Raw genomic sequence first — 26,610 nt, 5'->3', positions numbered from 1 at the left:
ATGACGGTAAACGCTGAATTGCTTGAGATAACAATATTGAAGTTTATCTTTAGAAAATGAAATAGATAAATACAGATTTTCCATTTCTATACAACTGGAATAACAGATCACAAACTGTTGCATTTGCTAAAAAAGTTTGTAAGCACAGTATGTCATGCACGGTTGACTTACACATACACAAATATATAATTAAGGCATGCAATATATTTTAAACCCTGGGTAAATCTTTAAAATGTTATAGAAACTTTAAGGGGGTACTTATGCTTAGGGCACCCAAATAGCTAGCAGCGGCCCAGCTGTTTGTAGCAACATAATTAAGTGTGTCTAATTATGTTAGTTAATCTAAATATTAACTAAAATAAAAAGAAATGAAAATATTGTTGTAAATGATATTAGCCAAAGTTTTATTCTGAACTATTCAGCAGGATGTGTAAGTTTCCCTGATGATTTCCAGCTTCACCTCACCGTCATCGATACTTGTAGGAGAGTTTCTCATTGGGGATGTCAGTCAGACCCCAGATCCGAACCTGAGGATTTACAGGACATATTTCTCATGAATGGGAGTCAGATTCAGCCTCCAGAGAAGCTGTTTGTGGCCACACTGAGCAAAACAACGCTGACTTTTAAATCAGATTCAGACTGAGAGTGTTTCACCTCCAGACAAGTTGCCTGCAGCAGACGGGATCTTCATCGCTCCAGACATGCAAAGCGGCTCCGAGGTGACCAACTTTTCTTCTTTCTGTCTTCCTGGACCCTTAATCGATCACGTTTCCCAGTTTAATTATCTGACAAAAAAGAAGCAACCTTTATTCCGACATGTAACTGACTCAGTTTTTACCTGCTTTTTTTTTTTTTTTTTTTTTTTTTTTTTTTTATTAGAGAATCTAATTAAAGGGCTTTTTAATAAAACACTGCTTTAAAACAAATTTTCTTACTGTTTTCTTAGATTACACTTCATTTCCACAGTTTGTCCTGCAGCCATTTTTACTGTAGCTCCAAATGATTACAAATGGTTCAAGGGAAAATAATTAATCATCACACTTTGATTAATTATCTTTAAGAATTTGCTTTCGAATGCCGGATTGTTCACTTTTTTCTACCTTCTGTTATCTGAACAATTAAGACTTTTGCATCTACATGAATAAAACAGATATATTTATCTGTTATTTCCTGTAATAAAACAAGAGCATTAGCTAATAAATAATGAAAAACATGCCTAAAAGTAAGCAGTTCACGCCATTTGAGCTCAAGATTTAATGTCTTTCATTTACTTAAATACAAGAAATACAACTTTGCTGAAGTGGAAATTATAAAAAAAAAAAAAAAAAAAAAAAAAAAAAAAGAAGCCAATTACATTCTTCCAAATATTTCTATTACTCTGCATTTTCTGTTTTATGTTGTGGGAGTAGAAATGAGCAAAACCAAAGATTTAACTCCTCAGGAGAACATTTCAGAGAATAAATGTGACTTTTTTTTCATCATGTTTGTTTTTTTTAACATGCTTGTTTGTGTTTTAAGTTCCTGCAGGGTTTTTACTAAGATAAAAATCAGCACAATCTTCACAACATATCACGTTTCCCACAAAATACAGATTTTTTCATTATTCTACTGTTTTCTTGTTGATTTATTTATCAATTCCATCGATAAAGACCGATGATTTATTTTCAGTAACATAATTTCACAATGTATTTAATTTCTTTAAGAAGTGAAAAAAGGACTGTTTTCAGCAGAAAGATTTCTAAAACCCTTGAAATTATTGTGTTGACACCAAACAGGTTCAGTTTTATGTGAAAATAAACTTAATTTTTTCGTGTAGATCTTTTAAAAAAGTCCGAACATGGGTGCACCCTGAAAAGCCGGGTCTTGGTCCACTTCCAAACTAACTCTGGTGCTTTTCATTTATTCTTCCATTTGTGTGAAACACAGGAACTCCTGACTTTATTATCTCTTTTATACATTTCCTCAATTTCTTCACGGAGGTGAAAAATGTCCATTTTGAGTCTCCAGACAAATATTTTTCTAACTTAGTTCATCCAAAGCAAAAATAAACAATCCAACATGTCCTTCCTGAAGCTGTAATTCAGTTCAGCTTGATTAGCAAAACATTCATTCTCTCAAGGTATTTTAAACTCGCTGTGCTAATCCTTACAATTCATTTTAGTCCAGTTATAGTCTGATTAAAACAAATCTGCCATTTCATAAGTCAGCTAATAGATTGCATATCATTTTCTCTTTGATTCATAACACCATCCTGAGCTGCACAAGGAGACAGTGGAGAGGAAAAACTCCACCAGAACCAGAGCAGCCATCAGTTGGGGGTTGAAGGGATGAGAAAAACCCCTTTTAAACCAGCAAGACCTGCTGAGAAAGAAGAAGAAAACAAATTGATGATTGATATTTTCAATATGGACTGAAGCAAATGGTTAATTGATTATGGAATTGATGTAAAAGATGCCATGTTCAATCCGTGTTAAGAAGCTGTTTGTACAATTTAGCGCCGTCTAGTGGCGAGGTTACAAGCAGCTGCTATAAAACGCGTACTACTCCCTTCCTGAGTCGGTGTTTGGTTTGTCTCCTCTGGGCTACTGTAGAAAGATGGCAAAGGATGCGGCTATGCTGGCAGCATTTGTCATTGCATGACAACAAGTCAACTTCCCAGTTTTATCTTCCAAGTTTCATGACAGCACAGGATTTCTGGCTGTAGCCTAATTACTCCAGTTGTTTATTATTTGTCCCAGTTACTTTTCCAGGCGTTTGTTGCCCCTGTTCCAACTTTTGCTACCATAAGATTAAAAAATGAGCCCATACTCACATAAAAAATCTCAGTTTTAACATCTGATATGTTGTTTATGTGCTGTTGGGAATTAAATGTGAGTTTATGAGATTTTCAAATCATAGCATTCTGGTTATATTCACTATTTAACGCAGCTTTATTTGGAAAAAGGGGTTTGACTTGAGCTTTAAACACCTTGTCAGACGAGTCGTTGTGTGAGCTGTAGCTTTCACCCCATGGTGGTCTGACCCTAGTTCTGCCCGTGCAGTCCCCGACCTGAAGCGCAGCATCTGGATGTCATGAAGTACCAGCAACAGCACCTTTTTTCGACGCTCAGCATCTGAATCACAGCTTTCCTCTCAGCAGATGTGGGCGGAGGAGAGTGAGCGGTTGTGAAATTGCTTGTGATTTCAATGCTCTCTGCGTTTCGCGGAGCAGTTTGTAATGTCATATCCTGCTCCCTCCAGGGAATGTCTCAGCTCACGCTGGGCTGAGTGGACCTGCGTCACTCTCCTCTGACTGGGTCAGGAGGCGGCTGGGGGATTGTGCAAAGAGGTTACATTGGTTTATTAAAGCAGCGTGTGGTGGTCAGAGAGTGGTGTCGAAATGTGGAATGTGGTGTTGATTTCTAACAAAAAGCATCTGCTTTGGCCTCATTTCCTTTCTGTGTTGAGTAAGAAACTGTTGGAGTCACTGCTCGCTGTGTTTCTCCACAGACTGGGCGAGCCTGACGGGGAATAGTGGGGGAAAGGGCAGCTAAGAGGGACCATCTGTGATTGGTTAACGCAAAGCCATGACAGAAGAAGCTAATAAAGACGCCATGAGAACGCCAACGACCTCAGAGAAGGCCAACGGTGAGCGGCCTGCGGGCACCATGACGACCGTAAACATCCCCCTGGTTAACGAAATCCAGCTGAGCGCCGCCACCGGTGGGACGGAGCTCTCCTGCTATCGCTGCACCGTCCCATTTGGCGTGGTGGTGCTCATCGCAGGCATCGTGGTCACTTCGGTGGCGTACAGCTTCAACTCCCACGGATCCACGATTTCTTACTTCGGGCTGGTGCTCCTGTCAGCCGGACTTTTGCTTTTGGCGTCCAGCGCCATCTGCTGGAAGGTGAGGATGGAGCGGAAGAAGGAGCGGCGGCGGGAAAGTCAAACCGCCTTGGTAGCGCATCATCGGAGCATCTTTACTTGAACGATTTCAACCCCTTTTTTTCCCTTTCTTTTTGAGTTTTTAAGGGATTAACCTCAACCTTAAGGTGGTTAATACCATCCAGCATGTGTTGGATTTCCAACCTGTTAAAGCTCCGACCACAAATTCCCACAAGTCAAAGCTTTGAAGACATTATATGGGATTTATTTGTCAAAGAGACATCAAGCATGTGGCCAGCTGGGAATGCAGCCAAGAGGAATGTATCACAATTAAGATGAAATACCGCTGTGCACAGCAGTGTTCAGGAAATCTCTCATTAATCTGCTGTTGCTCGCAGCAGCTTTGATTGCAACAGGAGGGATTGGGTAAAAGACAAGCCCAAGATGGAGAACAGAAACTGGAAAGTCCAGCATAATGATTCACACCTCATTTACTTGCACATATTTTTTCATAAAGCCTCATTTTTAATCCTCACAGGTAATGGTTCTGAACTATGGTACACGGGATCAGCACGTCTGGTCCGAGGGCACAAGCCGTCATCCACAGACACGGACTGCTTCACCTTAAATATGTATTATGTCAAAGCACTTTGATCTTTCATACTCTGTATTAAACTGCATCTATTACCACGTCTGTATTATTACGTCATCTTCCACAAAACATTGAATGTTGTGTATGTTTTATTTTAATGTTGCATGTAATAACTGACAGCGGGTCGCTGTGAGTTTCAATAAAGTCGTTATTAACTCATATGTGTTTCAGAACAAATCGGGTTTATTGGAGCCTGATTTGCAGGATTTCTGTGGTGAGATCAGTATGACGTCTTGTTGTTATGCAAAAATGGGGGGAAGGCATTTTTATTCTTTTAGCAATTTCTTATAAATCACTGTAAAAAGTTATCAAGAAAAAAATACATTTATTTCACAGATATTTAAAGGAAATGTCACTAAAGCGCTTTGGTGTGAGTAAGAGGTGATGAGTTACCTCGTGCATAGACGTACAGCATATTATTGTACTGATAAGCTTTACTTTAATTACACTTATTTCTTTTGGAAGAGTGTCCTGATCATGACAGCTGAGGCAGAATGTAAGAAGGTTTGCAGAGGATTAAACATAAAGTGAGAATGCATGAATGCATCTTAAAATCACAAGTTAAGGTCACTTTCTTTTCAACATCAGCTGCCAGAAACTGAACCAAAAAGGGAACAAATTAAAGATTTATTCAGTTAAATCAGTTTTAACTCATTATAAACCAGAGATCTGTAACTCTTGTCCTCCAGGGTCATTATCCTGCAAATTTTAGTTGTGTAACTGCTCCAACACACCTGGAAAATGATCCATCAACTTCAGTCAGGTGTGTTGGAGCAGGGAAACTTTGCTGTTTGGAAGCTGGTTCCAGTCAAATGGGGGCAGTAAAGACTGGGAAAAGATCTCAGGAATAAATAATCCTTATAGACATAACTTTCCAAGCTTTTTAGGAAAATGAGGGGATGTAAATATTGGTGGCATATCACTTCCTTTGTTTTAAGGTCATGGTTTGGTACTTTTTTCCAGTACAGTAAAGGAACAAATAGAAAAAAATGTTTAATAACTTAAAATGAACCCAAAAACTATAAGGAAAACTGTCTATAGTAAATTCTCCATTTAAAGTCTCTCAAATAAATCAATAAAAATGGCATAAAGAAAGATGCGCCCCTCTCTTTTAATGGACAGTACCTGTATAAACACATTATGAAGAGACAAATACAGATAACTCCCTCAAACTTGTGCAAATATTCATGTAATCCTCAAGTTTTCTTTTAAAAATGACATTTCTCAAATAAATATGCTTTACAAAACTAACATGATTGGTTGCAAGATCTCAACTTGTTTAGTTCATAAAACATGGTTTGAATGAGCACTTTTTCAGAGAAAGTTTGTATTTATCATAAATACCTTTCAACTATTCTACATGTTTAATTTGTTATAGTTAGAAACGCTGTCAGAGTACGGAAGTATAAAAAAAAATCCATTTTATTACAGTTCTTTAAAATAAAATAATTTAAACTGCATCATGAAAAAAGCCTTTGTGCTTTGTGCACTTCATCCAGGACAAGTTTTCAGTAGCTGTGTTTTCATTACACATAGAATTACACAAAAACTAAATATCGCAATAAAAAAAAAAAGGAAACTCCTACATTTTGAAAACAATCTCGAATATTGCTAAAAGGTTTTGGCGCTCTCATGAGGTGGTTTTTCAGATGTTTCCAACGAACAACAGCAAATGTCAGAGTTTTCAAAATGAAAATGAGGGAGAAAAGCTTTGAAAAGCAATAGAAAATTCCCCGCACCTCATAGAAAACACCAAAATAACACTACATGACCACCTTGCATTAGCCATTAGCCGTATAATCTTGTCCGGCTGACGAGATTTTACATGAATTGAGACTGATGTCCTAAACACTGTTCAATAGAAACACCTGCAAATAACAATTGTTGTCAAAACTTACAAAAAAAAACAAAACACTTTTATTTTGCCAAAAAAGTAGTGGAAACGCAGCTAGCTTAAATTCACATGTAGAGGGGAGTGGTCAGTGGGCGGGGCTACACGGGGCGGGGCTAAAGAGGGAACAACATCAAAACAGCTCAGAACAAGAAGACCCACAGACTGCTTTCGTTTTACTTGTCTTTGTCCATTTACTTCCCTGGTTAGTCGAAGTGGTCTCAAGCAGGAGATTTTAAAGATGGAACAGGATCTTCAAGCCGTGTATTCTCTTCTGGTCTTAGCTATAGAGCATCTTTCATGTTATAACTCAGTACGTCTTTGTTCTGTACTAGAAAGTTCATAAACATCTTCCATTCTATCCTTAGTAAATATGGAGGAAGCAGACTGAGAAGAGGTATGGAAGTAACAACTTGACTGAAGGACTGTTTGCACCCTATATGTTGGATTTCCACAGTTAACCAAACAAGCAAGATAATGATGCTTCAGCAATGTATTAGCCTGACATCTTAGTGGAACAATATCTTTGTTGATCTATTACAAAGTGGACCACAACCCAGAAACCCTGGATGAGAACAGTGGACATCCAGCAGATCGTATTATTTCTTCCTGATGTGTGGCTTCAAACCACTAAAAACCCCCCGTATATTTAAACACAACGCTGTTCCTGATTGGTTCTTATTGCAGAATCAGATGGGAAGTGATTCTTTTGTCAAGTTTCCCCTTTTAGGTGGAGATTGGTAAGATTAAGAGCTTAACAGAAAGGTCACAAAAAAGTTAGGATGGCCAAGATTGGGTATTCTTGCACCTAGCCCAGTTTTCGCCCATGGAAACACAAAAGAAAGCCTATCATACCGCCCCACATCGATAAAACTGGACTTTTGAGTGCAGAGAAGAAAAAAAATGAAAAAATGTTCCACTTGCATGTCGCAAAATATCTTGATTGGATTTAATTTAGCAGGTTTCTGTTTTCTTTTTTAAAAATATGTCCATAGAATGATTAATGACAGTCTAGCCTTAGGGGGACTCAAACCAGAGTGAATACAGAGGAAGAGCATCTGATGTTAAATATGTGAATCAGTTCCATGTCTTCCATAGCAGATTGGTTAAAGTCCGCACCAGTGGGAACAGGGTTACTGTGGGTTGACCAAATGGAAACCTCCGGTGGTTAAAAGTGAAGCTGATGCGGAAGTGCATCAAACTGCAGTACCCCCTTCATCTGCTAGAGGCTGGCTGCATTCATTCATTCATTCATTTTCCAAACTGCTTAATCCAATTCAGGGTCGTGGGGAAGCTGGAGCCTATCCCAGCTGTCTTTGGCCGAAAGGCAGGATACACCCTGGACAGCTCGCCAGTCCAACGCAGGGCGGGGCTGGCTTCAAAACAGAGTGAATCCCCATAGACTCCCATGTTAAAAAGACCAACTTCACGGCAGAAATAAACATGTTTACAGCCTGGTTCAAAAATACATTTTAGGTTTGTAGGTTAGGTTTACCTTCATGACAATTGTGGGGGGAGTGAATTTTTTTCTAACTCGCCCGTTTAAAAGTAATTTAATCTCAAAATTTGGCATATTTAGGAGCGTGTCCTTGTGATTGACAGGTACCCGATCTCCCGCTTCAAGTCAGAAGAACGTAGAACAACCACGAATTTTAGCCGGTTAAAAATGTGACTTAGCTTTAGCCCGCTTACCTCCGTTAGCTGGTTAGCTCCTGTTATCTCCAGGTTAGCTCGGTTAGCTCTTCGCTACATGAAGCTCGGCGTTCGCTCGATGTCAATCATCCACCATGACGCTCACAGCCCCTCTCTCAGCTCCACCTCTCTGCCCATATTTGTATTTTCCGGGCGAGACGATGCGCATGCCCCTGCCAAGATGCCGATGGTAGGAACCGCCCACCGAGCTTCAATTCAGCTCTTCAGAAATCTATGGGTGACATCACGGAGGCTCCGCCCATCTCTATATACAGTCTATGGGGTTGACGGAGGAGAAGAGAAAGGCCTGTTTGTACGAAACATAAGTCCAATACTGAGAGTCGGAACTTTTAATAAGATACAGGAAGAGGAGGAAGGCATGATGCAGAAGAGGAGGGTGCATGTTTAGGGTTAGACTAAGCTGACAGGTACGCAGACTAGATGTTTACAGGAACAGGATTTAAGCTGTTCTGTCATGGTAAAAGACATTACTTAAACTCATATCTTCTTTCCAGACTAAGCTGGATGCTGCTGAAACATTTGCTGCTTTCTGTCTCCATAACAGCTAATTTTTCATTTCCTGTAAGGCTTTATTTCCACTTTGCTCTGGGCTTAATCTAATGATCAGTGTCTGTTTTGTAAAACAATGTAAAATAAGTTTCTCTTAACTCATCTTTGAGGACAAACATCAAAATGAAAGTGGAAAATCCTCAAATACAAGAAACAAGAAAGAATAGCCACACAGCAGCAGAAAACACATGTTCAGGTTGATATTTCACATTGTTAAAGGTTTCAGGATGTAAATTTTCCATAGTAAAAGGAAGCTGAACTCTGCTGTTTGACCCTATTGCTTTTAAAATAGCCTGGACATGGAAGTATATTTATAGGCTGCTTTTGCGTTGCTATGCGTCCGTGTGACACCAGACACTACAACTAACTGCTTTCCTTGCGTCAGAGGAGACCCTACAACACACTTTGTCACTTTCTGGAGATCACCACCGCACACGCAGTGGGATTGCTAACACTTTTATGGAGACACATGACACATGGTGAGGCGTCTCCTGCCCACTGGACAGCTTGAAAGAAGCCAGACTGAAGCTGGAAAAAACGGGAGACTTGATATGAAGGTTGACAGCTGCTCGCCATCAGCATCTTTAGCCTCCTTATGCACTGCTGGCACCTTCTGCAGGGCAGTGTGCGTCAATTTTTGTGCCTCGCATGGTTGCCATTCCTCCCAGTGACATGCCGCAGGGTTAGTTTATCAATAAACAGGAGGTAACACAGAGGAGTTACGTCACCTCACGAGAGGAATATTCTGTAACAAGTGAAAGAAATCTGTTTCAGAAAAGGACAGATGGTTCCAAGCCTTCTTGTTTGGGTGAAAACCTTTTTTCCCTCTATTTTAGAGATTAATTTGGTCTGTGTGGAGGTGTGAGGAAATAAAGGAAGTGAATGAGGTTGGAAAGGCATCCTTAAGGAAAGAGAAAACGATTTTAAGCCACAATTCTCCACAGATCCGCCCAAGCTCTGTTGGTTTGGACAGGACAGTGGTTCCCTTTCTGAGCCACAATCCCCCGACAAAACACATTGGTATTCGTGACCCAAACGCAACAACTGTGCAATTTATTGTGAAATATACCATCGTCAAGCATTCATCCTCCACATGTAAGGCTGGAAAACTGTCAGAATCCTAATGAGGAGGATAAAGTGGTTTATTTGGTTCAACTGAAAACACCCAGTCGCATCTTTTCAGTAGCAACTGGTTAGTACTGGCTGCAGGAGTTCAGACAGATAAGCAGGGACCAGACCATCCAAACATTTAAAACCAATAAAATTCATTCCAAAGTGGACACAGAACCAGTGCAAAGAAGCAAGAAGTTGTCTGGAAACAGTGCTTTAATGGTTTCATTTTTAAAGCTTTGATAAAGACTACAGATCTATTTGATAAATGTAGGCTTCATATTTTTTTAACAATTATTTGTCAACTCCCTGAAATAATTTGGTGACCTCCATGAGGGTCCTGACCTACAGCTTGAGAACCACCAGGATCAGGAATGGGAATAGTGAAAACTTATTTAAATAAATTTCTTCAAATTTAGATGAGAAAGTTTTAACCAAGGGTGCATTCACATCAGGATATTCCACAAGACTCAACCTGATTGAGGACTCGGCTCAGTTGTAGGGGGGTGTATCCATTCAGGTCGAGATTGTGTTCACGCTGCACTTTCGTCAAACGCACCAAATCTTTACAAAAATATGTCCTTATTTCCACCAAAGGTGGCGCTGCACTAGTATTTAGCAAAAGAGAACAAGACTCACGTAAAGAAGAAAACTCCGTTGTGAGTTTAACATGGAGACGAAACTCTTGCTGTTTTGGGTTTCTTATTTTGGGTTTATATTTTACTGCAGAAATACACTGCAACAATGGACGCAGTATGAACAACAGACGAGGCAGAGGACCCTTAACGCCATCGCTATGTATTTACCCACAATGCAATGCTACGTCAAATGCAAGAAGTGACTTTTTTTGTAGTCCGATTCCTGTATTTGGTTTGCTTGAAATGGGCCAAGACCTGAGTTTGTAGGCAGACCGAGTCTTCTTCTTTGTTCGTTCATTTAGCGCATTTACATTTCCAAAACAAAGTGGACTTTCCAAGCAAACGAAGTCGGATTCAAATCAAAAAGTTGATGTGAATGTGACCTAAGCCCTGAACAAAAGATCTGAATGATTGTAGGAAAAGGCCACAATATAGACGGTGGACAAACTGGGTGAAAAGGGAGATCCAAAAAATTTGAATTCTGTATCATAAGATGTTTCTACAAAGAAATACACCACACCTTTTAATGGTTCAGGGAATGAATCGATGTATGTGGGAAAAAAAACTCAATACAAAGGAAAGAAAAGAATACGTGGATGGACTATAGATGGACTAAAATATAGCAGAGTGAAATTCCAGGTTTCAACACAAACGACTGCACCCTCCTCTAATCTTCCACAGTGAAACATAATGAGCTGAACTTTACAGGCGTCCTGCATGTCCACCCCTCTGACTGAACAGCTGTGCAGCCACAGCGTGAAGAGGCTCAGACAGACCTGACCTGACAGCTCTGACCGGCCGGACAGACTGGAGCGTCATCTTTTAGAATCTGGAACCCAAAGCAGCTGCAGGATTGCTCAATTCGACTGGCTCAGGTTGTCCGATTGCTAACAGTATTCCTCCGTGCTGATGCTGGACCACGAATATTGAAACAATAAGATCTCTAAACCAAAAAAGGTTTGTATCTCTCAAAGATAAACATGATGTAAATGTGTACAAAATGTTTTATTTGCATGATCTAGTTATAAGACATAATATTGTTTGTTTATTTACCTGAATGAAAGACCTTTACATCCAAACTGTTACACGCAAAGATGCAAATGAGCTTAAATGCAGCTGTGATCTCCCCAGTATACAAAAAACTATTTTTAGGGAAAAAAAAAGTCGAAACTACTGCAGATCTGGGAGTTTAAGGATCATAATTCCAGTACATATTTAACAGTATGGACTGAGAGGGAATGACATCCTGCCATGTGCTTGAAGCCGAACCATCTGGCAAGGTAACAATACGAAATGATCTGGTAAAAGGTTAAAATGCATTTAAATGGCGTGTGAAAGTGGCGTGCTTTTCAAATGCATTGCCTCAAGATCATACTGGAAGATGAGGATTCTGAAACTATGGTCCTAAGACTGCATCTGCTGTCCTGAAACTGGGCTACAATACTGCAAACCCAGCTCATTCTCAAAGCTGACCCATCACCTTGAAGTCCAACTGAGGTCTGTGCTCCTCGGATGTTGCTTTATGCAGTTACACACTCCACAACACGTGGCGGAGCCAGGCAGGTGCAGGAACAAATGCTTAAAAACAATGACAAATGGACACAAGGACAGCAAACTGAACAAGCACGGACAAAGCTGAATAAATGATGAAACAAGAGAAACAACAATAACGAAACAGTATAAGACCTGACAATGAACTGCAAGCAGAATCTGAAACCAAGTGGTATAAATACACTGAGGACACCCAACAAGAAACAGGTGCAGTGAGTTAGCTAAAATCAAACCAGGTGAACTAATGGCAGCATGAATTGGCTTTCATGACGTTTTTTTTTTTTCCTGTCTGTAAAGCGTCCTGAGATGGCATTGTCATGATTTGACGCTATATAAATAAAGTTGAATTGAATTGATGCAGGAAGCAAAGGAGAATACACAAGGAGAGAATCTACAAAAAAAACAAAAAAAAAACACAACCCAAATAATCCAGACAAACAAAACCACCAAACCCACATGACAGTTCTGACACCTCCATTCCTCAGTGATAGTCTGCATGACCACACCATATTGTCCCAGCCTGTAAAAGCCCATTCATGCTCTATGCAGAAGTAGGACATGCACATGGATGTTTGGTCCGTCTCCTGTGTTGGTTGCATGAGTGATTTGTTTAGTTTTCAAGAGGTTTTTCAGGCACTTGATGCAGAAAACAGAGCAATGCCACTGGAAATCACAGGGAGCATTATGGTGTTATATAGGCTATATAACAGGGGTGTCCAGCTCCAGTCCTCAAAGGCCATAATCCTGCAAGTTTTTTCACATATCTCTTCTCCAACACACCTGAATCAAATGAGTCAGTCATTATGCAGAATTTCATCAGTTACTGGATCCATTTAATGTCAGCCGGGTGTGTTGGAACAGGGATAGATGGAAAACAGCAGGACAGCAACCCTCGAGGACCAACTTTGGACACCCCTGCCATAGAACGATTTGGTAAGTTAACTCAATGAAATGATGAGGCAGAAGTTTAAAATAAGTCAAAATGACATGCAAAAGTGCAGAGGACCACCATCTGAGATAACAAGGTGGAGGTTTGCGATTATCCTGATGTTAAACCAGTGAAACAGCTGACGCTGCAACAACTAAATCCTATTTTTTCAAGCCAAACATAAAAATTAAAGTCTGCATTGGGAAAAATTTTGCTTCCTGATGGAGACAATTCAGCTTCACAGGACAAAACCTTGTTTATTGCCGAACAATAGTTGCAGTTATTTAGGAAACCCATACACAGTGTTTACATGCAAAGGGCTGGACGTTACACTTACGTACTGTTCATGTATTAACTTGGACTTTACCCTGATTATTAAGTTTGGTCATAACCATTTTTATTGTTTTAGTTGTTTAAATATTGGAGTGTGTTTGGCAGCTTTGGTAAAATTTGCATGACTTCAGATTTAGCCCAATCCAATCTACGCAAGTGTCTGTTATGTTACAGTAAGGATCTTTGTACATGTGCTGCTTTCCCTCCTCACCAAATCATCATTGGACAGGACCGCACCCACAGAGAGGAAGTCCAGAATCAGAGCTGGGCATAAAGGTGAGCCAAACCGTGTCTTTGAAACTCTTCTTGGTCTCACGCATCAGCTCAGCTCCTTCCTGCCCACAGAGGTGTGTCTGCCGCATGATCCCTTAGTTTGTTTTGATTTGATTTGAGATTTATGATCACAAGTGAGATATATTGGTGATTCAGTAAAGATGTTGCATGTTTCATAATCTTAGAAGGTTATAAAGCATGTAGTGAATAAACTCTTTCCTAAAGAGACAAACTTTGACAGCTGTAGAAAATGATTTGGATGCTTGATTATTTGGGGTGTTTATATCAGTGTTTTTTCTTACTCAACACATTGTCTGACAAAACTTCTAACCAGACCAAGTAACCTGGAAGTTATAACAAGCAAGCAAAGTCCAGCATAATTGTTACAGATGTGTCAGAAACTGCACGAAATGCCGGTTTTGTGATTCTTTCTTGTGCTGCCAGAGGTTCTTGGAGTGTCTGACAGGTCGGCTTCCCACAGTTCCAGAGAAGCGGCTGGCTGCGTTGCCCTCAATTTACCACATAATAAAGAAAAAGCTCTTCCTGACCATTTCCTCCTATTTTTACAGTAAATCCCACATCAACAGGACTACAGCGTCATCGTCCAATACAAGATGAGGAAACAGCCTCTCTTACAGCTTTACATTGACTCACAGAAAGGCTTATCCATAATACAGTTTGTATAGTTACAGTTGTTTACATTTATATATGTATATTACTAACAGCACTCTTTTAGCTCAGTTTCTTAGATCCATGATCAGAAACAGAAGAAGATGAAGGCTAGAGTGGTTTTTGTCAACGGATATTTACCTTCTTGAAGCTGCTGACTGGATTTATGACTGTATGGATCAACAAAATATGTGCTGTGTGGTGCAGGAACAGGGTTTTGTTGTCACTCTTTTGCTTTTCTTCAAATGGCAAAGCAAAAGCTGTGTCAACATTCACAGCATTTAGTCAAGCTGATTAGGGTGCATCTTGGACTCTGATCCTGTTTGTGGTGCTTGAGGATAAGATGTCGAGACTGAAATGAAAGGAGGAGGTTGTCCATATTGGGAGCTTCAGGTTTGCATCTCTGCTTTTTACTGATGATGTTGTCCTGTTCGCCTCTTCAAGCCATAGTCCTCCTGGAATAGTTCATTTCTTTGAGTTGAGGAGATAAAGTATCTTTTGATCTTTTTCAATCATGATGGAAAGTTTGGGTATGCAATGGACCGACTGTCGTGGATTTGCGGAAGAAGAACAATTTGCGCTGCAAGTGTATGTTAATCCAAGGGTTTATTTAACAAACAGAGGGAACGAGGAACTGGATACAACGACAGACTGGTCCCTCCTGTGGAGAAATGAGTTGATTATAAAGGGAGGTGGTGGTAAATGTGGACAGGTGTGTTCATTCATGTGATGAGGTGCAGCTGTGGCTGGAGAGGGAGGATAAACCAAGGGAGGACAAGTGGAACCAGGAAGGCAGGGCATGACAATTGTGGCTGGAGAGTGAAGGTGGTTTCAGGAAGACAGGGTATGAAACCAACAGATTAAAGCCTGTTCCATCCTCCACGAGAAGCAAGAACTGAGTTCTTGTTCTCGAGGCTGCAAGAACAAGAAAAAACGTCTTGTTCGGCAGGTCCATACATACTACACGAGAAGCACGTCTGCAGCAGGGAGGGGTCACTGCGGGGGGCGATGTCTGCTTTATGTGCAATGAACCAGGTTGTTACCTCCGCCGAGGAGGTTGTTTCCCCCGGCGTCTTTTTGCTTAAGATAACTTAAAAGGTTACGGAGGGATTTTATAAATATTTCAAGAGTTGTTGCAAATGTAAAAATGAAGAACTGTTTAAATTCTGGTGGTGATCCGGATCACCGTTTGGATCCAGGAATGTTTTAAAAGGATTCTTAAACATTGTGCTTGGTGGAGGTTTCCGCTCTCCGAATTTCTAGTTTCATATTTAACGAGCAGCTTCGTCCGCGGCAGGGCGGGTCGTGCACGCGGCTGGGTCCGAGTGTTTTATTGCCACATGTAAAAATGTTCGTACTTTCTCACCACCTCGATAAGCTGTTTTATCAAAACAATCCGTTTTGCCGGCAACAGCAACACATGGAAGCAGCAACTCCGCTTCCTGCTTTCTCTGTGTTAACGACGCCCACCTCCGATGTCCGACCAATCACACGATACTTCTCGCAGCCCCGCAAGAAAAAAGTTCTGCCAGCCCGGTGTGTCAAGAACTGTCCTCAAACACGTCCGCGAGAACAAAATGACGTCCTTTTCTTCTCTGAGCCTCGAGAACAAGAAAAAAGTTCTCGCTTCTCGTGGAGGATGGAACAGGCTTTAGTTTTGTCAGTTCTGGTGAAGAGGGAACTGAACAGAAGGCAAGGCTTTTGATCAACTGCTGTAATCTCAACTCTCACCCATGGGCCCGAGATATGGGTAAAGACCAGCGGCATTAGATCACAGATTCAAGTGACAAAAAGGAGTTTGGTCATTTGATTAATATGCTTGATGAAGTGATTAAGAGGCACAATCACATCAGCCTTTTTGATCTGAAATTAAGTCCTCTGCGTTTGGGAGGCTGTCACCAAATGAATTCTGATTTGGACCAAACAAGAGGACTTGGCCTGCCTACAAAACGCAGGTCTTGGCCCATTTCAAGTAGACCAAATACAACAAGCAGACTACAAAAAAAAAGTCATTTCCTGCCTTTGGAGTAGCATTGCATTGTGGGTAAATACATAGCAATGGCGTTAAGGGTCCTCTGTCTCGTCTGTTGTTCATACTACATCCATTGTTGCAGTGTATTTCTGCAGTATACTTGCATAGGACAAAATAAAAACCCTGAAACAGCGATAGTTTTGTCTCCATGTTTAACTCATAAGAGTTTTCTTCTTCACGTAGGTCTTGTCCTCTCTTTTGCTAAATACTACTGCAGCGCCACCTTTGGTGGGAATGAGGATATATTATTCTAATGGTTTGGTACTTTGACCAAAGTGCAGCATGAACACAATCTCGGTCTGCGTGGATACACCACCCCCCACTACTGAGTCGAGTCTCCAATCGGACCGAGCCAAGCAGACTACCCTGACATGAATGCCTCCTAAAACGCATGTTGAACTATTTATTCATTCTGGCCCCAAGTATGAGCTGGAGAGCACTCCTGGGGAGCAAGATGTCCAGGTTTTCTTCTCAACCTGTATTGTTGGTGACCTGTACAGATAAATTTAAGGTTGGAGAGACAGTTGTCTTTGTCCAACATGCCAACATACTGAAAAATAAATAATTCCAATACACTTTATTTTTGTTTATGCATTGTTTATTATCTGTACATGCAAAGTGCTGAGTTAGTTCCCTTGATTCATTTTCCTCCCTAAAAGCAAGGCCACAGAGAAGCATATTCAGCCATCTCTGACTTACAGATTGATGATTTCTCAACCATTTGATTTTTAAGCCACATCTGCATCCTCTTTCTTTGGTTTAAAGTCTGCGGTCAGCATGAGAAGACGAGCATCTCCTCGGGGCAAAACAAAAGCTACAGAACAAAGGAAAGCTGACACCCTGCCTGCAGCCTCTTCATGACTCAAGATTATTACATCCATATGTTAAAGTGGAAATTATTTTGAAACAGCTTGACTTGAACCAGGATTTTCTCTTTCTAATTATTTTCTTTCTTCAAATGGCAAGTTGTTTGACTTTTCTCTTGGCTATGCATTCATCGCCTTTCATATAATATTTATCGGCCATGAGGTTGTGGCTTTTGTCCAGACAGGCTCTTTACATCTCATTTTACCTGTAACAGCTGTAACTGTACAAACAGATGGTGCTAGCTCTGTCTAACACATGCTAACTGGTTATAATGGAAGTCTAAATGGCCACAATAGCTTATTGTATTATTCTTTTGTCATTAATGTTACAAGTCTGTATGTCAAACCTTGGACGAGCTGGCTTGAATCTTGAATTTCCCCTCGGGGATGAATAAAGTATCTTTGATTTGATTTGATTTGATTTTCCAGAAAATATTGATATTTTGCTTTGGTCCATAGCCATTTTTAGCAAACCTATTATTAACTGATTTTTACACCTTACACACAAAGTACTTTGAAATATCTGAAAAGAAAAAAAATAAATAATCGAAAGGATAAATGACAACTGAAATTAAAACTATTTGAAATAAGGAAGTATAGCACTTTTTATACCTTCAATGTAAATGTTGCTGTTTAAAATTTTAGCTGTCAGAGGAAGTTACAACATGAGAGTGAAATTGCTAAGTCTATCTGTATGAATACTCCTCTGCTAGGATGCTATATGTCAGCACACCATTAAAGCAACATATTAGCCTACCTACCTGCAGATTTATGGCGGTGGTACTCGTTTACCCCCTAAACCAGGGGTGTCAATTTACATTTTAGTTCAGAATCCACAATCATTGCAATTATATATATCTTCTGAGTTCAAAGTTTACATTCAAGGTCTTTTTTCAGTCTTTAATCAACAATTAACCATTTTGTCCCTTCACTTGAACAGTTTTTAAATATTTTGCTGAACAGTGTATAAATGAGTCTGACTCCCAAAAACCTCCATTAAACACAAGACAGAGGCACTAGCATCTTTAAACCAGCATAGTAATCAGGTTTTTTTTTAGTTTTTTTTTTTAGCTAAGATCTGTTTTCTTAGCCGCTAGCTAATCTCTTATGTATCAGCTACAAAACAGTAGCTGTCCTAACAGTTATGTTAGGACATAACTGTTTATGTTTGCAAGTTTATGTTTGCTGCTAACAACAGCAACATAAACTTGCTAGTACAACAGCGAACAGTAACAGTGTTGTTAGCTATATTGCTAACACCAACATAGCTGTTAGCAAACAGCGATTTATATTGGCAATTTAATGTTTGTGGGCCTTGGGTGAAACATGTTACAATGCTAACAAGTGACAAAACATAATGTTTGCATTTTCTGAAGATATTTTGTAAAACAGGTAGATTTTCATCTACTTTACTGATCTTTAAATCTTTAATCTTAGCTTCATATTATCAATTTTAGCAAACAAGGTTTTAAGAGAAGAAACTCCTATAGTTTTCAAATGCTTACTTAACAATGCTTGAGTACACAAAAAGAAGTTACACCAGTACAAAATATTTGAATGGAGGTTATGGGTGAAAGAAAATACGTCAAAAGTAATACTTCTAATAAACCTTTCTTCAGTTTAAAACATTTTGTTCATATTCAGCTTTGATTAAGAAGTCAGTTTCTTTTGAATAACTTTTGAGGACAGCTGTGTAGCTAGAACAAGTTTCTTTTATTAGCACATAATTTCAATGGCTGAAAGAGGAAATGGGAAGGTGTGTTTGATATGCCCGGAGGTCAAATATAGTGATGTCATGGGAATTAGCTTATTCACACCTCTTTGTTTCCTTTCTGAACAGCTGAGCTTTTTTGTTGGCTGAAAATTTCTCACTGGAGCCTCATAAAGATACAAAACATACCACCAAACTATTTCCACTGTCACCTCCAATTCTCCAATGACTAATTTGTGGAAACTCCTTAAAATTTTTAATTGGAAGGAAGCTTAGAAGTTTTACAGTCAAACAAGTATTTTGTTTTTCTAGCAATACTGTTCCTCAGAAATTATTTAGATATGCATGCTTTAGCACCACAAATCAATGCAGAAGGAAGCATTTGGTACCATCCATAATGTAAATGCTGCAGTGAAACTGTAGATATTTTATTGTCTACAAACATACAATATTTCCCTGAACCTTACAAAGTTTTTTTTCCCCCAAAACCTTCCAGATAGTTTTAAAACATAAACAAAACAGAAAGTTGGAAAATAAAAATAATCAGGTAGTAAACTGATCTGTTCAAATCATAGTTCACCAGAAAATACCCCAAAATGAGCATCATATGACATGTTTGCATCTCATTCAAGGCTAGCATGTCCAAGCATGAAGGCACAAAAACATATTGTGCATAAGTTAAGCACTTGGATAAAACAGCAACATTTGGTTTGACAATTGTACTTAAGAAAAACTGGAAATTGAAGAGAAGAGAAATTATGAATGATGAATTAGGAAAATTATTAATATGGCAGATTTATTAACTTTCCTGTTTAATATGTTAAAAAAATAAAAGATGATAATTTAACAGATTCATCTCTGTATTAGTGGTTTAAATTAGTCAGTCCTGGTAAAAATCACTAATTTAACTGATAGATGTTGACTACATATTTTTTCATTTATCTAAATCTAAGAACCTCAGCACTGGGGGGCATGAGACCATTTATATCATATACAAAAGAATTTTGAGCTAAATTTGTACCATATGAACATGTAATTGGTTGCAGATATTTGATCAAATCCTAAACAATAAAGGTTTAGGACCTCAAAATGTACAATATTAAGAAAACATGGATTTTAAAAAGATCAATTTGACTTTTTGAATGTTTTTGAAATGTTGCCATGAAAATTATTACATTTATTTGGGAATTGAATGTAAAAAATGTGTCCTGTCACTTTAAAGGACAGCCATTTAGACTGTAAATTCTCCATTATGTCTACTGTCAGAAAATGAACAAAACTGCACCACACAGCATTTCTGTGGGCTGTGGAGTGCAATTAAAATAAAATAAAAAAATACAGTCATGCCCAGTCATGTTGGAAACATCCATCTGGAAAACATATGATTATGTGGAGCATCTCCAGCAACAAACCAGCTTTTTCTTTTGCAGTCTACGCCTCAGACCACCCTGAATTGTGATCAACACCAGAGCCAAACACGAGCACAGCACTCCATGAGTGCAAACAAGCAAACAGTGTGGGAACTCCAGCAGGGGAGGAGGAAATCTCAGGGCGCTTCTTTTGGTTTTATCAGCTGTGGACATTCCTCTGAGCACAGCCTGAGCAACAGCACACAAGCTGGTGTGATGATGTAAAAGAGAGAATTAGTGAGGAGTCGGATTTACAGTCCCTCAATGATTTAAACAGGCTGCAACCCATAAAGGAGACATTTAAACCCAGGCACGAACGCAAGAGTTATGTTTTTAATCAACAGGACACAGTATGCCAGGCTGTAATTTACTACAGAAGAAGAAAAAGTCCATTTAATCTGTTAAAAATGTTAAAGTAAGTGTTGTGGAGTATATAGTTGTCAGAATAACTGATTTTCTTGTGATTGTTTTTATATCAGTCACTTTTTCTTTTCAAACTAATGCATGCAAATGTTTTTCAACAACAAGGCAGCGCGAATCAGTAATTCAGAAGTACTCGTTTTTTATTCCACGTAGAAATTTAAGTCATTAAGTAAAGTTCCTTCAAGTGCTTTTGGGTGTAAAACTGATTTTTCTGCATCACATGTTAAAACAAAATAAACAAGCAAATAGCATTCATGGCTTATCTCAATGTTTTGGAGTAAAAAAGTAAAAGGTTTTCATCTTTATTTCTCTCTGCTGTGAGGTTTTTCTAGAAAAACCTCACAGCTAATATTTGATATTTTTCTGCTGCATTCATATCAGCCGTCTGAGACCATCTGAGTTATGTTGCTCAGCAAAGTTTAATGCTGAGCCACAAACATATTCTGTCCCTTATTATATTACATACTGATTTTCAAATCAACTCTAGTTGAATCACATTGTCCTGAATACCTTAAACTTATCACAATAACTGTTTTTAACGTGTTATTTATTGATTTAGAGCTTTTATTAAAAGCTCTGTGTGAGTAGCAGTTGCTTTATTGTTGTTATTTTTCAAAAAATGATGAAGTTACTGTTAGTTTTGGTTGGTTTAAATGTTTTGTCAATGGACTTTCAGAAAAATTATTTATTCTAAACTGTAAAATATCAGTCAAATACAAATGCTTCTCTGCTTGTGTTGTCTTCAAACATATTAAAAAAAAATCTAATTAGTGGCTTACCAGGTATTTATTTTATTCAGTAAATAAACTTTTATTAGATTTTTTTAAATAAGTAAATAATCATAAAGCAGCATCAGGATTTCCCTTAACAAACATGTTTGACTGTGTTGCAGATGCTTATCGATTACTACAAAAACAGCTGACTTTTATTAGTCCACAGAAACAAAACAAGCAGCTTTGGTGTGAGAGAGAGACGAAGTCTGGTTGGTGATGGGTCCTTGGTGAGAGGAAACCATGGACTCTGGGAGGGGCAGGTTCCCACACCCAGAAGAAGAGACACAGATCGCTGTAACACAAACAGTTCACTGCTCAGGAAGGAAAGGGCTCTCCTTGGGTCTTTATCAGATCTGCAGGATCCCCAGCCTCTCAGGCACCCACTGCTGCTCCCCCCACCACCACCACTCTCAGTTGGTGCATGTCTTCAACAACAGTTTCTATGAAGAGGAGCTCTACATGCAAACTCACATCGCTTCTTTGTTTGTCATCCTTGTTTTGGTTTTACTTTGCATCCAAAGTTCCTCCTTCTGTTGGCAATATCTCCTGATTTCTTCAAAACTTCCAGCTGTTCTAGATCTGTTCTCCATTTCATGCATAAAACTTTTTCATATTGGTCTGTGAAAACAAATCAGGTCCTGTATGAGAAGTAGAGCCTGCTGGGTTTACAACAAAGAGTTTTTTGTTTTTTTCCAGAAGCAGGGAGCTTAGTTGAGCTAGTCTAAGCCCAAATTGTGACCTTCCAAAAACTGGTGTAAACCTGTTACCAAATGCTTGAATACTTACTTACCCCACGCTGGCAAAGTGGCTCCAACAGATACCCAGAGAAACATCAGAGATCTCCTTCCAGAAGAGATCAGTCCTAGGAACAGCTAAGATACTAGGTAGGACCCTCAAGCTCCCAGGACTCTGGTCGAGGTTTGAGATGAATAGCTAACCGCCCTACACAGAGAAGATGGGAAGGGTGGATGAGGGAAGAGGGGTTTTTTTACGTAATATGCTGGCTAATGGAATAACGTTGGGGGTTTAGCTCTGCATCAACATCCCTCTCAAGTGGATGCTGACGATTGGTACATCAAATGCAAAACTATCTTCAACAACAGTTTTGTTATGAGTTGGACTGCAAATATGTTCAACAACACTGCCTCTAAAAATAAATTTGATCCTTTGAGACCTTGTTTGTTGTTGAAACCAAATAAAATGCCAAATTACACAAATGATCATTTTCTCCCCATTTTTTCTTGGGTCGAGTTTTAAAGGTTGTAAACAGATCAAAAAATTACAACAAAATAAATTTGCATGGAATAAAATAAATAAATAAATGAATAAGTAAATACTTGGTTTTCTTTTTGAATATGCCATTGTTACTGAGACTGTTTTCAGTATCAAAACTGAATAAAGACTCAGGATGAGCTGGATGTTTTAAAGGCTTTATAAGACTACAGAAAATCAAAATAAATTATTACATTTTCGCAAGATGATTCCTTTCTCTTCAGCCCTTGACTTATTCTAGCTGATTTCTACTGTATTTGTTCAAAATTAATATGCTTAACATAGAGGGCTTGAAATATTTTCTCCGTATTTGTGTCACATGAAAATATCTCATGTGGCGCATCATTTATCTTTTGCAGAAATGTGCAAATGCTGAGAAAAATCTGAGCAGATTACAGGACTTGTTACTCAGAGCAGTGATGAGGTGCAAATGGCGCTTCAGAGTTTGCAGCACAGCAGGAGCTTCCCTCAGCTGTGTCCTGGTTGTAAAACAGCACCTCCTCGCTGACCTCATGGAACATCTCTGCAGTAAGTCAGGCTACAAAGGAGACGGAGGATCACGTTCACCTCATCTGTGCACTCTGGCCTACAAACCAGTTCAGGCTCAAGAAAAAAAAACTATCCAGTGAAAGGAGACTGGCTTCATTTCTATCTAAACAAAACTTGCAGTTTTAGTCTTTTCAGCTTTTAACCGTAGCTTTTTTGTTAATGTTAGCAAACACTTGTATTCCTGTTCTTGACGGTAAGGAATGCATGCAGTGACAGTTGACAGTCACAATGTAGTTGTGTCATCTTTGACCAATTGCAAAACACATTGGACAATTTGTGCCACATTTATATTTGGCAGAAACCACAGACTGCAGTAACAACAACGTTAACAAGAGGTGTTCATTGCTACTGTTGCACAATCGAACTCGAAGAGAGACAAGCTAAAAACAAACAACAAGACAAAACAAACAAACATACAAACATAAAAAAACAGGTATTTCGGTTAGCTTTAGCATGCTAGTAACCATAGAAGCAAACCGTAGTCACGTTTGGTGTAATAGCTACAGCCGCTCCATTCAAAAGTTCAGCATAGCCACAAGAATGGCAAACTAATACAGTACATAATTCACTTGGTCACAATCTTAGCAAAGTTAATCAATAGCCTCTTCCATTTTAGAGCCATCATCTCCTTGCAATAAACAACAGGGAGTACCTAATCCAGAGATGCTAACCATTAGCCTCCACGCTGCCATTTCCTGCTAACAGACAACCAGAGCAGTAGCTCACCAGCACAGTTCACCAGGTAACTATTCTTTCCAATGCTAGCGCACATCCAAGACATCTTATGCTCCAATAGCTGTGTTAGACACATGCACTCCAGCCAAGCTAAAATCAATCTCCTAAACTGGCTATGATTGATCAGATCAGTCGCTGGTTTAAGTAGGGATATAACACATGCTATTAGTATAAAGCTACTTCCAGGTGCTCAATTGTCTTACTTTTTGCCCAGTTTCTGACTACAGAGTCAAAACTACTCACTTTACACACGTACTGAATGCACATTGCAAATACACTATGAGCTAATTGAATAACAAATAAAAATTCAAACTAATAAATGCTGGAAGACTAAAGCAAGCAAAATCGCAAACAACAAATTTTTAGTCAAGCTTCCTTTGTTTTATTTGCAAAAAATATATGATTAAGAAAATATGACCAGTGAAATTAAAGTTTGTATGTTAGCCTGAGGCAGATTTTAGATGTTTTGAAGACGGTTTAATGTGCATTGGTTAGAATAGAAGCACCTTTGGTAAGTGTGTCTGACTTAAAGATTAGAAATGATTGAACCCACCAGCTCTGTGTTGTGTAAAACTTCATGTGTGCTCTCTTTACATACATAAGTAGGTACATTCAAGTTAGACATTAAATACCACTGCCTACACATGCGTGGTTTGAGCTAGCATGGTTGTTAGACAATACATCCATAGCAGGGGTGTCCAAGCTTGGTTCTTGAGGTCCATTGTCCTGCTGGTTTTTGATGTATCCCTGCTCCAACACACCTTGCTCACATTAAATGAATCAAGCAGCCGGTGAAGTTCTTCCCAAAACCTGTGTTGTGGCCCTTAAGGACCAGAGCTAGACACCCCACTTGTGCATCATCTAGACTGTGCAACACTTCTGCTACGCATCACTGAAAATGGACTAAAATGCAGACATAAAAATGGACAAAAGGCACTGCCTGTACGTGTAGATAGCATAGAGTATAAATGAAGCTTAAATAAATTCTTAACCCATGTGACTAACTGGTGTTTCCCCAGATTTTCTGAGATTAAAGTAATGCCTGAAAAACAAGCTGTGACTGCTTTGTTCTACTGGATGTCCATCAAAGCTTACAGCTACTGCATACTGAATTACATAATCACAAGTAATGTAGCCCCACAGACACATCTGGGCAACACCAGAAGTAGACTCGCCACCATTTCTAAGGGTGGCATTTTTGTACATGTCTGTCCAGAATCGATGAAGTCATGGATACTTGGAAAAACTTGCACATTTCTTGGCTGTTCGAACAGCAGCAGAATAATGTAATTTTGGTAAATATATGTAAAAAAATGAACGAGAAGAACACAAAGCATTACTTCATGAAGATTGTTGGGTCATGGTTGACACTGTTTGGCATTGTGATGGAACAGAGCAGCATAAAACACTGAATTTTATTCTCAATACCAAGTTCTACAAGGTTGTGTTGTTCCCAATAGTTAATGACTAATTTGGTAGATGAAATTAAATTAAATTAAAATACTTTGTTTCAAATATATATATATATATATATATATATATATATATATATATATATATATATATATATATATATATATATATATATATATATATATATATAAATATAGACATACATAAAACCTTATTTTGCTCAGTCAGATATCATGAAAGGTAAGGTTATTTACACTCATCAACATTCTGACCAGAAAATAAAAATTTGGTGTCAAATATTTGACAAAGCAGGAAATTAACAGCTTTTGCAAAAGTTTAAAAATGTTTCTTTTCTAACTTTTCATAAATGAAGAGATTTGTGTTTTATATTCCAATGTGGCTTGTCAACAAAAGCTGTTTCTGTCAAATGAAGCAGAGTTTACATCAATGTCTAATATTGAAAACAGATTAACTTTAAGATCTCCTGATAAGATATTGTTACTAGTTGACTGGTTTACGCCTTCAGTCCAGACATTCACCACCTCATATATGATGCAGACAAAATGACGGGATTTGTCTCTGCTGCCACCGTGTGGTGGCACTGTACAGCCTAGTTTCTTTACTTTAAAACAGATAAAAGGGAGCATTTCTTTAAAAAAAAGAAGAAAAAACTTCTAGTTCCATTCTTCATTCATTTAGTTATTTTTCCTTTTATTTATGTGTGGGTAATTTAATCTTTTGAAGTTTTAAAAAGCTGATGAAATCTTGCAAAGAGTACATTTGGCATTTAAAGCTGTCAGTGATTCATTTACTTCCTTGCTGAAAGTTTAAACAAACGAAAGGAGAAAAGCAACCTGCAGAGTTACTTTCTGTATTATTACTGCTTATGAAAATAATCCAAACTTCTAAAAGGGAAAAGAAATAATTCTCCAGGATAGGTGTTTCTCCCCCTGAGTCATTTATTGACCTTTTAAACCTGATTTACCAGACAAACATTAATCCCAGTCCCTTAAATGTAAAACTTTTCGAAAGCAGATCACAGATGTTACTTGAGGTTCACATGGTCGGGGTCGGGACAACCTGCTGGGATTCTTGCTCCCTATTTGTTTTTGGGATGATCGATGGGGGAGGAAGAGCGAGGCTGAGGTCAGGATGTGTCAGATTCAGGATCACTGCAGGGATTGTAACGCTGTGAAAAACGAATAAACAACTTGCTGCAGCTTCATGCTTTAGAGACATAAGGAGAATTGAAAAA

The 26,610-nt window shown here is 38.8% G+C and overlaps 1 protein-coding gene across 1 annotated transcript; it reads left to right on the top strand.

Moving 5' to 3' along the window:
* Positions 1-489: 489 nt before the first annotated feature.
* tmem100a (transmembrane protein 100a) lies at positions 490-5,679 on the top strand. Its single transcript, XM_079252342.1, has 2 exons — positions 490-719; positions 3,490-5,679. The coding sequence occupies exon 2, from the start codon at positions 3,567-3,569 to the stop codon at positions 3,966-3,968; it is 402 nt and encodes a 133-aa protein (XP_079108468.1). The 5' UTR covers positions 490-719; positions 3,490-3,566; the 3' UTR covers positions 3,969-5,679.
* Positions 5,680-26,610: the final 20,931 nt, after the last annotated feature.

Source organism: Telmatherina bonti (assembly GCF_933228915.1).
Source record: "Telmatherina bonti genome assembly, chromosome: 14".
Lineage (NCBI taxonomy): Eukaryota > Metazoa > Chordata > Actinopteri > Atheriniformes > Telmatherinidae > Telmatherina > Telmatherina bonti.
This window is presented reverse-complemented; position numbering and strand designations above follow the sequence as displayed.

What these genes read in the sequence shown, in the direction of transcription:
- tmem100a (XM_079252342.1), top strand. Translation starts at nt 3,567, where the DNA reads ATGACAGAAGAAGCTAATAAAGACGCCATGAGAACGCCAACGACCTCA.